The 14,163-nt window shown below is 43.0% G+C and overlaps 1 protein-coding gene across 1 annotated transcript in view; it reads right to left on the reverse strand.

The window, feature by feature from the left end:
* The window catches only part of LOC308517641 (general transcription factor II-I repeat domain-containing protein 2), a 46,144-nt gene extending 36,112 nt beyond the window's left edge, over positions 1–10,032 (reverse strand). Inside the window, exons 1-3 of the mRNA XM_081088868.1 lie at positions 9,769–10,032; positions 3,771–3,874; positions 1,948–2,086 (exon numbers count right to left, since the gene is read on the reverse strand). Coding sequence (XP_080944994.1) covers positions 1,948–2,086; positions 3,771–3,869 — 238 coding nt within the window. The 5' untranslated portion in view covers positions 3,870–3,874; positions 9,769–10,032. The remainder of the gene's footprint in view (positions 1–1,947; positions 2,087–3,770; positions 3,875–9,768) is intronic.
* Positions 10,033–14,163: the final 4,131 nt, after the last annotated feature.

A 14,163-nucleotide genomic window follows, 5' to 3' on the forward strand; every position in this document is an offset into this window, starting at 1 on the left:
GGGAAAACTACAATTTTAAATGAATATTTTTTTAAAAAGTCAATGACTTAGGCAACCAAACAAAAAAGGTAGAAAATCAAGTAAAGCCAAGGAAATTATAAGTAAGGAAATAATAAAGATAAGAGCAAAAGTAATTGACAAAGAAAAAAGACAAATAGAGAAAATCACAAAGCCAAAAGTTGGCTCCTTGGAAAGGTAAGTAAAATAGATGAATTCCTTTCAAGATTATCAAGAAAAAGAGAAAAAAACACAAATTACCAATATCTGAAACTAAAATAGAGACATCAATACATAGGTTAAAATTACAAAGCAAATATTATAAAAAATTTAATGAGAAATTTGACAACTTAGATGAAATAAAGTCATTAAAAATAAAGTTTAGCAAAATAGGTACAAGAGGAAATAGAAGACATGAATAGCCCCATATCTGAAAAATTAGCATGCAATTGTGAAATTTTAAAAAATGCTGTAATTAAATTTCAACAATTAGAAATCCAATTGCCAGCTGACATGAATGAACTGAGACTACCCTTCTTGTTCATACATACCATACTCACTGCTTCATTTTTTAATCTATCTTCTTGATAGTAGAGACCCTAAATTTTGGTTTTAGAAGTCAATTGGAATCCATCTCACATATATATGAAATTCTCCTGGTGGACAAGTCCCACCCCAGCCTGTTTCTTAATGTCCGAGTGGGCGTCAAGTCTCTTCCCCAGGCCTGGAGCCCCTTGATAACATGTCCTGCCTTTCTGGCTTCTGAGGGACGGCTCCCAGGGACCTTACTCTCTCCTTTCATCTCACTGTGCAGCTCTAAGGTCCCCTCCAACTTTAGTCCTGTTCTGTGTTCCCCCAGATCTCCCCCAGCTGCTCCCCTCAGGAAACACTGCACTGAGGGGCTCCTTCAGTCTGACCAAAAGCGATCGAGGCTGGATAGGCATCCTCCTCAAAAAAATATTATATATATAATTTTATTACAAAACAAATGTGTATCTATCAAATCAAGATTTTATACACACACACACATCAAGATAATATATATATAGGTATATATATCCTCTGCTAATTCTTAAAGACATCTACATATCTATATATCTATATCTACGTATCTATATCTAACCTTTGATTAAACTTTCCTTTCTTGATTCCAAGAAATACAAAATTGCTAACTCAATACTTAATAGATGACTTATAGTGGTAAAGATAACACCTTAGAGCAGCAATTTTCAACTGGTGTGCTGCAATGTTTTTTAAAACATATAATAATTGATTTCTTTTCCCTTAGATTGTCAAATAAAAATATGACAACAGCCAACACAACAATAGTCATCTGGTGTAAATGAATCAAATTATACCTATTTCTCTTGTCAGATCAGCAAAATACATTTTTTGACATGCCGCAACATTTTAGTAATTAGCTTATGTGTGCCATGAGATGAAAAAGGTTGAAATCACTGCCTTGGCGTATAATTTCCCTTGAATATGACCACACATGCTCATGAATGCCCCCGGGCACTCGCAGCACATATTGGCATATTGAAGGCTTGAAAGTAACATAGTAAAAAATGGGGAAATGGAGTAAAATGGTTATTAACCAAAAATAATACCCAACAAGCCCCGAAGGAGTTCTACCCTTCTCTTCGGGAAAGAGTAAAATAAGAGCATTTTTTTTTAAATGTGGGTTTATTTTAGGAATCAGAGACAACTTACTTTATATACTTCAAATTTAGTCCACAAAACCAGCATCCCACTGAGGACCCAGCACAAAATACACTATGTTTCTTGTACGCGCCAGTGTGACTTGGCACTGGTTTGCCAAGTCAAAGGAGATGGTAGAAACATTTTTACAATAATGCTTATGATGTCTAAGAAGAAAATATGACACAAGACTTGCCTGCAAATATTTTACAGTTTATGAATACAAAGGATAAAATTATTAACACCTACAGTATTTTGCAAAATCCATCTGCAAGTCCATTCTGGCACTGGCAAAAGCGCGTCCTTTCTCAGTTCCAACGACAAACACTTCTGCTTCATACATTGCGATGCAGGCCACTTCCACCCTGGACTTGGCCAGTTCTTTGCACTGAAATACAAGGAATGAAGTGGTGTTTATGGTATTTGCTTGATAAATTAGTTTCGGTTTCTTCTGGGTGATTTTTCTCATTCTAAAAAATGTTGGACCTAATTTTGTACTTTCTTAAGCAGACCTCTTAGGCCTCACACATGCAAAGAATTTGCTTATTGTCCATCTCCCCAAGTAGAATATGAGATTTATGCGAAGGGGACCTCTTCTGTCCTCTCAAGTCTTACAGCTCCAGTGCCTGGAAAATGGCCTAGATACTGGAGGCACTTCCTGAATATTTGTCAAATGAAGGAATGTGATCAGTTCTCGGTTAAGATATTTCTAGTTCTCTTCACATAGATCCTGATGCTTTCTTTTAAAATTTATTCCACCCAGCCAGTGTCGCTCAGCGGCTGAGTGTAGGCCTACGAACCAGTAGGTCACGGTTTGATTCCCGTCAGGGCACACACCCAGTATGGGGGGTGCAAGAGGCAGCCTATCAATGATTCTCTCTCATCAATGATGTTTCTGTCTCTTTCTCCCTCTCTCTTTCCCTCTGAAATCAATAAAAATAAAACAAAAGAACTTATTCCAAGTTTTTTTTAAGAAACAGTTTTATTGCCGAAACCGGTTTGGCTCAGTGGATAGAGCGTCGGCCTGCGGACTGAAAGGTCCCAGGTTCGATTCCGGTCAAGGGCATGTACCTTGGTTGCGGGCACATCCCCAGTGGGGAGTGTGCAGGAGGCAGATGGTCGATGTTTCTCTCTCATCGATGTTTCTAACTCTCTATCTCTCTCCTTTCCTCTCTGTAAAAACTCAATAAAATATATTAAAAAAAAAAAAAAAGAAACAGTTTTATTTACCACCAGAAAATCTAGGATCATCTCCTAATCACATTTCACTTCATCACTTTTCCAGTTCAAGGAACATTCACAGGCTCAGGAGTGAGGACATGAACGTCTCTGGGCAGCCATTATTCAGGTTATCATAGACTGCTTTCAAAATTTCTCTTTATATTTGATTTCCTACAGTCTGAACATGACAGGTCAAGGTGTGTGTGTGTATGTGAATATTTGGCATTTTGGCAATTGACCCAATAATCTTCTTTATATAAAAATAAGTAAATATCTATTTTTTTCTGATCAAAAATCCAATCCAGGGTCACACTTTTCATTTGCTGTCCTGTCTCTTCAGTCTCCTTCCACCTGGAACAGATTTTTCTTTCTTTCATGACACTGACATTTACATATAAGTCCAGTCTGTAGACTGTCCCTTAATCTGATGTTTCTTCATTAGATTCGGGGTTTGGCGGGAACACCACAGAAGTGGTTCTGCTCCTTCTCAGAGCATCATACCAGGAGGCACGAGCTGTTAGCCTGACCCTTATTGCCAATGGATGTAAACAGATGCATGCAAGTGGCGCATTAATTTACCTTTGAATAAAGACAAGACATATTCTCGAACAAGGTAACACAGGTGCCTTCATTAAAATGTCAGATCTGGAAAGCTTAAATTTATATCATTATATCCATCATGTAAGAAAAACAAACTATGACAAGCCCATTATCCTCTATGAAGAAGGGTATGCTTATCTAGATAGGACGTAAAACTGAATTTGAATATTAAAAATGAAGTATTCCCCAGTTCTGTTATTTCTACAGTGATCCAACCACAGAATGTTTGATGGAACTGCAGACCATCTCACCAAGGACTCCAGAGCAGACATGAGGAACGTCACCTCCATCCTGCTCTCTGAGGAGGCCTCGTTTTCCATGGGCAGGGAAGACATTGCTACTTGGGCCATGATCCCTGTACAAGAGAAGGAGAAAGAAATAAGTGGTAGAAATCCACAGTGTCCTGCTCACATTTACAGCTGTGGGGGTCCTCCACATGACCTGCTTCAAACCTTCCTGTAGAGTTGAAGAAATTGACACTTAACACAATAAGTGATCTACCAAGACCTCTGTATAATAATGCTAACTTTCATGTAGTGTATTTCCCACGAAACCTAGACACCACCTTCTCATAAAGTAAATTCAGGTTTTATACTAGAGAAAGAAGCATGTTCACCATTTCCTAGATGAGGAGGGAAGGAAATGAACCCTACCGATCCAGCGATGTTTTGTCATATTTCAGCATGGCAAGGCAGACACCACATCCTGTCTCACATACACAGAAGAAGGAGATAAGCGGTTTTGTACACTAAAGACGGGAAGAGAAAATCCCCTTTCCTTTCCTGCTAGGACTTCTCCTGCATAAAAGCTCACTCCAAATTTTGCCACACTCTGTATCAAGTTAGCATTAAAACGCTTCTTTGAAAAAGTTTCTCCAACACCATAGAAAGCTTTTGTTAAATAAAGCATGTGTTATATAAATACTTGCCATGCCCCTGCCATAGTTGGCTAATTACATTTGTAAGCAAAGGGTACATAAAGCAGCCCAGGCCGGTGACGTAAGCTTATGCAGCAGGAGGCATGAGGCACTGGTCCCCACAGAGCTGGCAGCCAAGAGAGGCAGGTTGTGGTTTCCCAGACCATTCACCAGCTCCCTGACCCCAGTGGGCTGTGCCCAGCCTCCTCTTCTATGAAGGATACTCTATATCCACCACCTTCACCTCTGACCATTCCTGAGCTCCCTCAATTTAATATCAAGGGAACCACATATTTTATGAGTCATCCATATGAAATGTCCAGAATAGGGAAATCTCGGGGACAAAGATCAGTGTGGCGTAGGGCTGAGGAGAGGGGGAGCTACAGGGTTTCTTTCCGAGGTGATGAAAATGTTCCAAAATTGACTGTGGTGATGACTACACTAAAAACCACTGAATTGCTTTAAATGGGTGAATTGTGTGGTATGTGAATTTTATCTAAATAAAGCTTTGTTGTTGTCGTCGTTGTTGTTAATGCTCACACGAGGATATTTTTCCATTGATTTTTAGAGAGAGTGGAAGGGAAGGGGTGAGAGAGAGAGAGTGAGAGAGGGAGAGAGAGGGAGAGAGGGAGAGAGAGGGAGAGAGAGAGAAAGAGCTACATGAGAGAGACACATTGATTGGTTGTCTCTTGCACTCGGCCCTGGGGATCAAGCCTGCAACCAAGGTACATGCCCTTGACCAAAATCAAACCCGAGACCAAAATCAAACCCGAGACCCTGCAGTCCTCAGGACCCACTGTGCTCTATCCACTATCCAAACTGGCTAGGGGTAAATAAAGCTATTTTTAAAAATCAAATGAAATCAAAGAGAGGTTGGATGGAGAAAAAAGAAATTAACACTCAGAGAACACATACTACTAGGTGCCAGCGCTTTTCCGATAATCCAATTTAATGCTCCAATTATTCCCAAGCGAGCACTCAGAAAGGGAAGAAGCCGGTTCACGCCCCAGTGCCTGGAGGACGAGTTATAAAATGTTCCCATGTGGGTGGTTTGTGAAATCAAAAAAACATCATGAGGTCATGACGTTGTGTGTCCTTAAAACAACCTCCAAGCTCAGAGGTCTCTCCATGAAGCTGACCAAAAAGCTTGGGACGCTCATGTCTGAGCTCAGTCAATCATTGTTTATGTCTGCATATTTTATTTAGCAAGAGGAAAAATGGTCAAACAGACCACTTACTCTTTCCTTTAAAGTAAAGGAACAAGGTTTTACTATAAAAATTCTTTCAACTGATGTAAACTTAGACTCTCATTAAAATTACATTTCATTTCTTTGATTATTAGAGGTGAAATACCTGCTCATGTCATAAAAACTTTTTAAAATTAAGGTATAATTTACATAGAGTAACTTCACCTTTTTAGTGCATAGTTTTATGTTTTAACAAATATAACATCGGTAGCCACTGCTAAAATCAAAGTATAGCAAAGGCAGTTGCATCACCCCCAAAACTCCTCCAGGCCTCTTTGTAGCCAATTCATACCTGCATCCCAGCCTCCGGCCATAACGGATCTGTTTCTGTCCTGTAGTTTTTTGGTATCCCAGAATGTCGTATAAATGGAATCCCACGCTGTGCTGTTCACTGTATCAGTTTTTTTTTATTTTCACTAAGTACACTGTTGTAGGGATATACAGTTTACCTTTTTGCCTCTTAAAGAACTTCTGGGTTATTCACAGTTTTTTTTTTTTATGATTATGAATAAAGCCACTACAACCATTTACACGTAGGCTCTTGTGTCAACCTAAGTGTTCTTTAAAACAAAATATTTTTATTGACTTCAAAGAGGAAGGGAAAGGGAGAGATAGAAACATCAATGATGAGAGAGACTCATTGATCGGCTGCCTCCCACGAGCCCACAACCTGGGCCTGCGACCTCACTGGAATTGAACCGTGACCTCCTGGTTCACAGGTGGATGCTCAATGGTTGAGTCATGCTGGTTGGATTAAACCTAAGTTTTCACTTCTCTTGTGTAAATACCTAAAAGTGGGATTGCTGGGACATAGCTTAAGTATATTTTTAGCTTTATAAGGAAGTACCAAACTGTTTTCCAAAGTGACTGTACCATTAGTGTTCCTATCACTAATGCATGAGAACTCCAGGTGCTCACACCTTTGTCAACGAACAATATTGTCAGGTGAGAAAAAAAAACCTTTAGCCCAGGGATGGGCAAACTTTTTGACTCAGGGCCACAATGGGTTCTTAAACTGGACCGGAGGGCCGGAACAAAAGCATGGATGGAGTGTTTGTGTGAACTAATATAAATTCAAAGTAAACATCATTACATAAAAGGGTATGGTCTTTTTTTTCAATAGTTTTATTCATTTCAAATGGGCCAGATCCGGCAGGCCCTAGTTTGCCCACAGCTGCTTTAGCCATTCTAATATGTTGGTAGTGAAATCCTTTGTGGTTAAAATTTGCATTTTTTTTTCTTTAAATTCTCACCTGAGGATATTTTTTCCATTGATTTCTAAAGAGAGTGGAGAGAGGGAGGAGGAGGAGGAGAGAGGGAAACATCCACATGAGAAAAACACATTGATTGGGCTGGGGAACCTGCAACTGAGGTAGGTGCCCTTGGCTGGGAATCAAACCCAAGATCCTTCGGTCCATGGGCCAGCGCTCTAACCACTGAGCAAAATTGCCAGGGCTAAATTTGCATTTTCATAATGACTAATGATGCTGGGCATCTTTACATGTGCTTATCTGCCATCCATATATCATCTTTGGTGAGATGCCTGCTCAAATTTTTGTCCATTTAAAAACTGGGTTGTTTGCTTATTTTTATGATTGAATTTACTGTATTGAATTACTAGAGGCCCAGTGCATGAAATGTGTGCACTTGCGGGAGGGGGGGAGAGGGGGCGGTGTCCCTCAGCCAGGCCTGCACCTTCTTGCAGTCCAAGAGCCCTTCGGGGATGTCCAAATGCTGCGGAGGCAGGAGAGGCTCCCACCACCACTGCTGCGCTTGCCATCCATGAGCCTGGCCTCTAGTATGTGTGTGTGTGTGTGTGTGTGTGTGTGTGTGTGTATACACACACACACACACACACACACACTATGGTGTACACCTAAAACGAATACAATGTTATATGTCAATTATATCTCAATAAAACTGGAAAAATTTTTTAAACTAATAACAACAAATTTCAAGACAATAAAATATTCTGGCATTCAAGGAGTATGGAAGAGAAATAGAAATAACATGTATTTTCAATAAGATGTAAATGATTAACAAATAGTCAAGAACTTTAGCCTCACCAAATAATTAATAAAAAATTTAAAAACAACAACCAACCAAAAATGTATTGAGCACCTGCTGTGTGAAACCAACAGTGTCAGGAAGGGCAGGGAGGAAACAAAGGTGGAAAAATCCGCCTCCTGCACTCGCAAGTGAGGCAGACCGACATGGCAGAACAGCAGGTAATAAAGGCAAAATGAAAAGCCAGACATCCTTGAAATGGTCCAGGGCATGTGGAAACACAGAATCAACAACTGGGGTGGGGAGCACCTGAGCTCTGTGGCCTGAGAATAAGGAAAGAAACGCTCCAGGCTGAAGGTGTGGGCAAAAACTCGGAGCTGTGGGCAGCAAACATCAGGGGCTGGACAGTAGGCAGGCAGGAAGAACAGTGACCCACTCCAAATCGCCACTGCAGATTGACACCTGCTGCAGCTGGCACCAAGCCCTGCGTCCACTAACGTCCAGGTGGCCAGTCCCACTGATCAAGCCTTCCTCTCTAAGTGGAAGGAAAGTGGGAGAAAAGGCTGTTGAATTCTTCAGTTGCAGCTCTGAGCAATATCCAATCTTATACCTAGACATCTGTTTACTTCAAATTACCAGCATGAAATTAAAACACAGAGCTTGGCCCAGAAATTTCATTCCTTAGTATATACCCAAGAGTTGAAAACATATGCACACAAAAAAAGTGTACAGGAATGCTCATAGCATTTATCCACAATAGCCAAAAAAATGGAAACAATCCAAATTGCCATAAATTGACAGAAATGCGGTATACCCATACAATAATTATTCAGTCATGAAAGAGAATGGAAGAAACCAGACCCAAATGGCTCCTTAGCCCATCTACGAGAAATGTGCAGAAGAGTCAGAGCAATAGAGACAGAAAGCACATTAGCGGTTGCCAGGGGTTGGGGTGGGAAATGGGAAATGACTGTCTAATGCAGTGGTTCTCAACCTTCCTAATGCCACGACCCTTTAAAACAGTTCCTCATGTTGTGGTGACCCCCAACCATAAAATTATTTTCGTTGCTACTTCATAACTGTAATTTTGCTGTTATGAATCGTAATGTAAATATCTGATATGCAAGATGTATTTTCATTGTTACAAATTGAACATAATTAAAGCATATGATTAATCACAAAAACAACATGTAATTATATATGTTTTCCGATGGTCTTAGGCAACCCCTGTGAAAGGGTCGTTGGACCCCCCCCCTGCAAGGGGTCGCGACCCACAGGTTGAGAACCGCTGGTCTAATGGAATCCGGGCTCCTTTTTGGGTGATCAAAATGTTCTGGAATTAGTGGTGATGGTTGCAAAACTTCCGTGAATAAACTAAAAACCAAATGAATCATGCACTTTTAAAGGGTGAATTTCATTGGGGTACCTCAGTAAACAGCAAAGGTTGGGTTTGAAGGGCGGAAAATACAGCCTTGGGGGTCTTTTCCCCCCTTTGTCTCTAAACTACACGTGGGCCATAGGCTCTTCTTCCGGCCTTCGGGTTCTCCGGCCAACAGGCCGCTGGAGACAGCCCAACTGGCCACACCCCCGACAAACCCACGCCGCGGGCCACTCGCAAGGCGAGCGGCGGTGGCGCCCGACTCCATGGAACCCGGCAGTTACTAGGCAACAGGGGAAGCCCGCCCCCTAACCTAACCAATCAGGCACCTCTGCCCACAGCGCGAGAGCCCCGCGTACGTCAAACGGGGCGGGGCCTCACGCACCCCGGGCCCCCGAGAGCCCAGGGCTTGCAGCATCCGCCCCCACCGCTCCGCCTGGCCAATCGGAAGGGAGAAGGAGGCGCGTTCGGTGCGTGCGACCGTCACCCCCGCGGCCGAGCTTCCTCGCCCCACCCCCACCCCTGGGGCCCTGCCCGCCAGCTGCGCGGTTCGGGGCCCGCTGGGCCGGCGGCGAAGGGGTGCTTCCCTCCAGGCATCTGGGCGGGCGGCCTCCCTAAGCCTCCCCTTCGGCGGGCCCGGGGGAGCAGAAAGTTCCAAGGAAAGCACCCGCTCTTAATGGCGGCGGAGGCGGGGTACGCACCTGAGGTCCCCAGCGGCGGGCAGTGGCCGGCGGGCCGCGGCGTCCGAGGGCTGGGCCACCAGGGAGCGGCCAAAGGCCGAGGGCAGCAGCCGGGAAGGCGAAGACGTGGGGGCGCGGCGCGTGGGCGGCGGGCGCGGGCCTGTTCCCCGCTATCCCTCCTTTTTCTCTTTCTCCCTTTTTTTTTTGGCTTCCTGGAAGGCAGCCTCAACTCCGTCTGCAGAGCCCCAAGTGGGAGTTGCCGTTTCCGGTGCTGCCGAATCCAGTTCTGCTGCACGCTCCTAGTTCCGGCAGGGGTGGGGAACCCTCCTTCTGCCAGGGGCCTTTTGGATATTTATAACATCGTTCCCTTGACATACAAAATTATCAACTTAGCCTGCTATATTTGGTCAAACGTTTAATTAACTCACCCCTAATGCCTTGGCAGGGCCGGACCGCATGATTCTGTGGGCCTTATATGGCCGGCCGGCCAGACGGTCCCCAGCCTGGTTGGAGGCGCTTGGTCCTGTCCAGCCGGAGGCCAGACATGCTCACCATCGCCAGCCTGTGAGTGAGTGGCCGGCACAGGTCTGGTCTCAGCCCTAGAAACCGCCCCCAACCCAAACGGGACGGGTACTTTCTGGCTGTAATTTAATACTTGAGCCTGATTGCAATGTGTCGTTTTGGAGGGGGTGAGTCCGCCCTAAAGCCATCCAGTTGTTTGCTGGGAACTGTAACAGCGCGTCCCTGACCTTCCCATGTGGTCAGTGACATCGCCAGCTCATCAGGAGCTGTCCATCGGTTGACGGTGGCACTTTAGCCAATAGTCAAATATTACAAGAGTGTGATTTAATCTGATTAAGTTATAGTTACATTTTAAATATTCCAAAAAGAATAGGATAATAAATCATCTACCCACTGCTCAAGTGTAATATCATATGCCTTATTTCTATTTTAGAGAAATGCTAGACACAAGTGAAGGCAACAGCCTCACTCCTCCGCCTTTCCTTGACCAGAGAGAACTGCTGTCTTGAAGTTGATGTGCTCTAATACATACTTCCTTTTGCACAAAGATACGTGTCCCAAATAGGCTGACGTTTTTCAAGTGAGAAATATGTCCCAGCAGATGGCTTTTTTAAAAAATTGGGACTTGCAAGGTAAAGGTAATTCAAGAACTAGTGGAGTAAGTACCTGCCTTTCCGACATCGTTTTAAAAAGAGATGTTTGAAAATATTTCTGTTAGAATTGATTCTCCTTCTTCAGTAGAGTTATGTTCTTTTAGGTCATAGCAAACACTGACTTAGCAAGTCGGAACCACTGTTCCCAGGGGAAATACAAGGTTAGGTTTTTGCCAGACTCTGGTCATGACATTTTTCTGACATCACCCCCCCCCCCCATCAATACATAATCTTGCTTTATGTGTGTATCTGTTTAAAGATAACTTACTGTATCTTGTTTGATTCATGAGTTGAACTCATGACCAGCAGCATTGGCGCTCATGCCTATAGAAGCTTATCTAGCAAGTGTTTCCTACATAAGGCACATTGTAGCCTCCTTGTGCCCAGGAACACTAGACAACACCTCAGCACTATACTCGAGGGGCATTTAAACAGCAAAACCAACAAAAACCACAAAAATATTAAAAATACAGCTTGAAACAGATCAGTGCAATAATTGAAATAAGATGGTTGCTTTGTTCTGTCTCATTTGGGAACCACGTGCTGCATGCAACTCCCATTTTTGGCCAGGCTGCACACGTCTGCCAAAGGCCAAGGAAAGCACGGTGAGTATTGGTTTTGAGTTCACCTATACATTTTAGTGAGCAGGTGAATTAACAAATACGACATTTCTCTCATTCTTTCTTGAAGCCATTGCAGTTAATCCACACGATCCCAAGGTCACAAGTGACTTCCTTGTTGCTAAATCCTATAGTCATTTTTCAGTCCATAAATTACTTGTTCTATCGAGTCTGACATAACCAATCACTGCACCCTCTGAAATACTTGCAGGCTTCCAAAAAAAAAAAAAAAACCACACTTGACTGTTTTCTGTCTACTTTTCCAGCTGTTCTTAGTCTGTTGCATGGAGCACTAACTCAGGGTTAAGTCTTGGATCTCTTTCCCGCCTCTTCTCACTCCTCTATGACCTCATCCAGTCTCCAGTCTTGGGGCCTTAAATACCATTGGAATGGTTATGATCCTCAGTATGTATCTCCAGCACCGACCATTCCCCTCGACTCGAATCTATGTAACCAACTGCCTACTTTGAAATCTTCACTTGGAGGATGAATAGGCATCTCAAGGAAAACATGCCTCACCCTACCCATGGTCGGCAAACCGTGGCTCGCGAGCCACATGCGGCTCTTTGGCCCCTTGAGTGTGGCTCTTCCACAAAATACCATGTGCGGGCGCGCATGGACAGTGCTATTGAAACTTCGTGGCCCATGTGCAGAAGCCGGTATTTTATGGAAGAGCCACACTCAAGGAGCCAAAGAGCCGCATGTGGCTCGTGAGCCGCGGTTTGCTGACCATTGTCTTAGCCGGTTTGGTTCAGTGGATAGAGCATCGGCCTGTGGACTGAAGGGTCCCAGGTTTGATTCCGGTCAAGGGCACATACTTCAGTTGTAAGCTTGATCCACAGTGTGGGGCATGCAGGAAGCAGCTGATCCATGATTCTTATCAGTGGTGTTTCTATCTCTCCCTCTCCCTTCCTCTCTGAAATCAATAGATACATATTTTTTAAAAAAGGAGAACAGGCCTCACCCTCTCCTCAGTTCCTCCTGCAGTCTTTCTTCCCTTTCTCAGAAAAACTCCATTCTTCCAGTTACTCAGGACAAAAGCCTTAGAAGCATCCTTGACTTCTCCCACACCCCGCACTAATCCTTCAGACAACCCAGTCAGCTCAAACTTGACTAAGATTCTACCACTTTCTGACTGACCACACTACCACCACACTGGTCCAAGCCAATATAGTCTCTTGCAGTTAACTAATTTGTCTCCCTGATTCTGCCCTTAACCCTCTTCAGATTACTCTTAACACAACAGCCAGAATTTTGTAACTAGTAACTCATTTCACAACTTTGCTCAAAGTTGTCCAATAACTCTTATCTCAGAGTAAGAGTACAGGTCCTGACTTATGCTTCTGGCTAAGATGAAGTAACAAGGATTAGAGTTATCCTCTTGCCTGAAGCAACTAAAAAACAAACAAGTAAAATACATGATAAGGGAATATTATGAGCAAGTTTTTGGCACTAAATTTGCCCATGTAAGTGAAATGGACAAATTCTAGGATAGACACAAATTACCAAAGCTCACTCAATAGCAATAGATAACTTGAACAGCCCTATATTAAAGAAATTGAAATTTAATTATAAACCTTTCCACATAGAAAATTACAGGTCCAGATGGCTTCACTGGTGATTTTTACCAAACATTTAAGGGAAAAAGAAATCTTCCCAAAAGGTGAAGGGTAGGAAATGCTTCCTAACTCATTCTATGAAGCCAGCATTGCTATGACATTGCAAGAAAAGTAAAGCACAGACCTGTATCATGACCATAAATGTAAAATTCTCAATAAACTTTTTTCATTTAAAAATTGTTTGAATGGTAAATTTTGTTATGTATATTTTACCACAATTTAAAAAAAAAATATTTTCACTGATTTCAGAGAGAAAAGGAGAGGGAGAGAGAAACATCAATGATGAGAGAGAATCATCAATCAGCTGTCTTATGCACGCCCCTTACTGGGAATCAAGCCTACTGACTTGATTGATTCCTGGGTCGATGCTCAACCACTGAACCACACTTGCTGGGCCAACCACAGCATTTTTTAATGAGAACAAATGTTTTAACAAGCAAAATAAGACATTTATTTTAAAATCAGTTTAGCCCTAACCAGTTTGGCTCAATGAATAGAGCATTGGCCTGCGGACTGAAGGGTCCCAGGTTCGATTCCGGTCAAGGGCATGTACCTTGGTTGTGGACACATCCCCAGTAGGGGGTGTGCAAGAGGCAGCTGATCAATGTTTCTAACTCTCTATCCCTCTTCCTTCCTCTCTGTAAAAAATCAATAAAATTTATTTTTTTTAAATCAGTTTATTTCATCTTTATCTCATTTAAATAATTACTCTGTATATAAACTATATCTTCTCTATATTATAAAAGGCCAGTGGCCGTAATGCTGTAACGACCACCGGGAAGTGCATTGAGCACCTCTCTGTCCCCCCACAAACCCTCTGCCCAAGAGCCTCGGCTCTCGTGGCAGGCGGGGCAGGGTGTGAGCTACTAAGAGCTATGAGCAGCGGAGGACAGAGTGGCCAGCTGAGGCAAGCAGAAGCAAGCTATTCACACATGATTTTGTGTGCCCTGGGCCTCTAGTCCTATCTAATAAAAGAGAAACATGGTAATTAGCGTACATCCG

This window comes from Myotis nattereri (genome assembly GCF_964212035.1).
Source record: "Myotis nattereri genome assembly, chromosome: 4".
NCBI classification, from domain to species: Eukaryota; Metazoa; Chordata; class Mammalia; order Chiroptera; family Vespertilionidae; genus Myotis; species Myotis nattereri.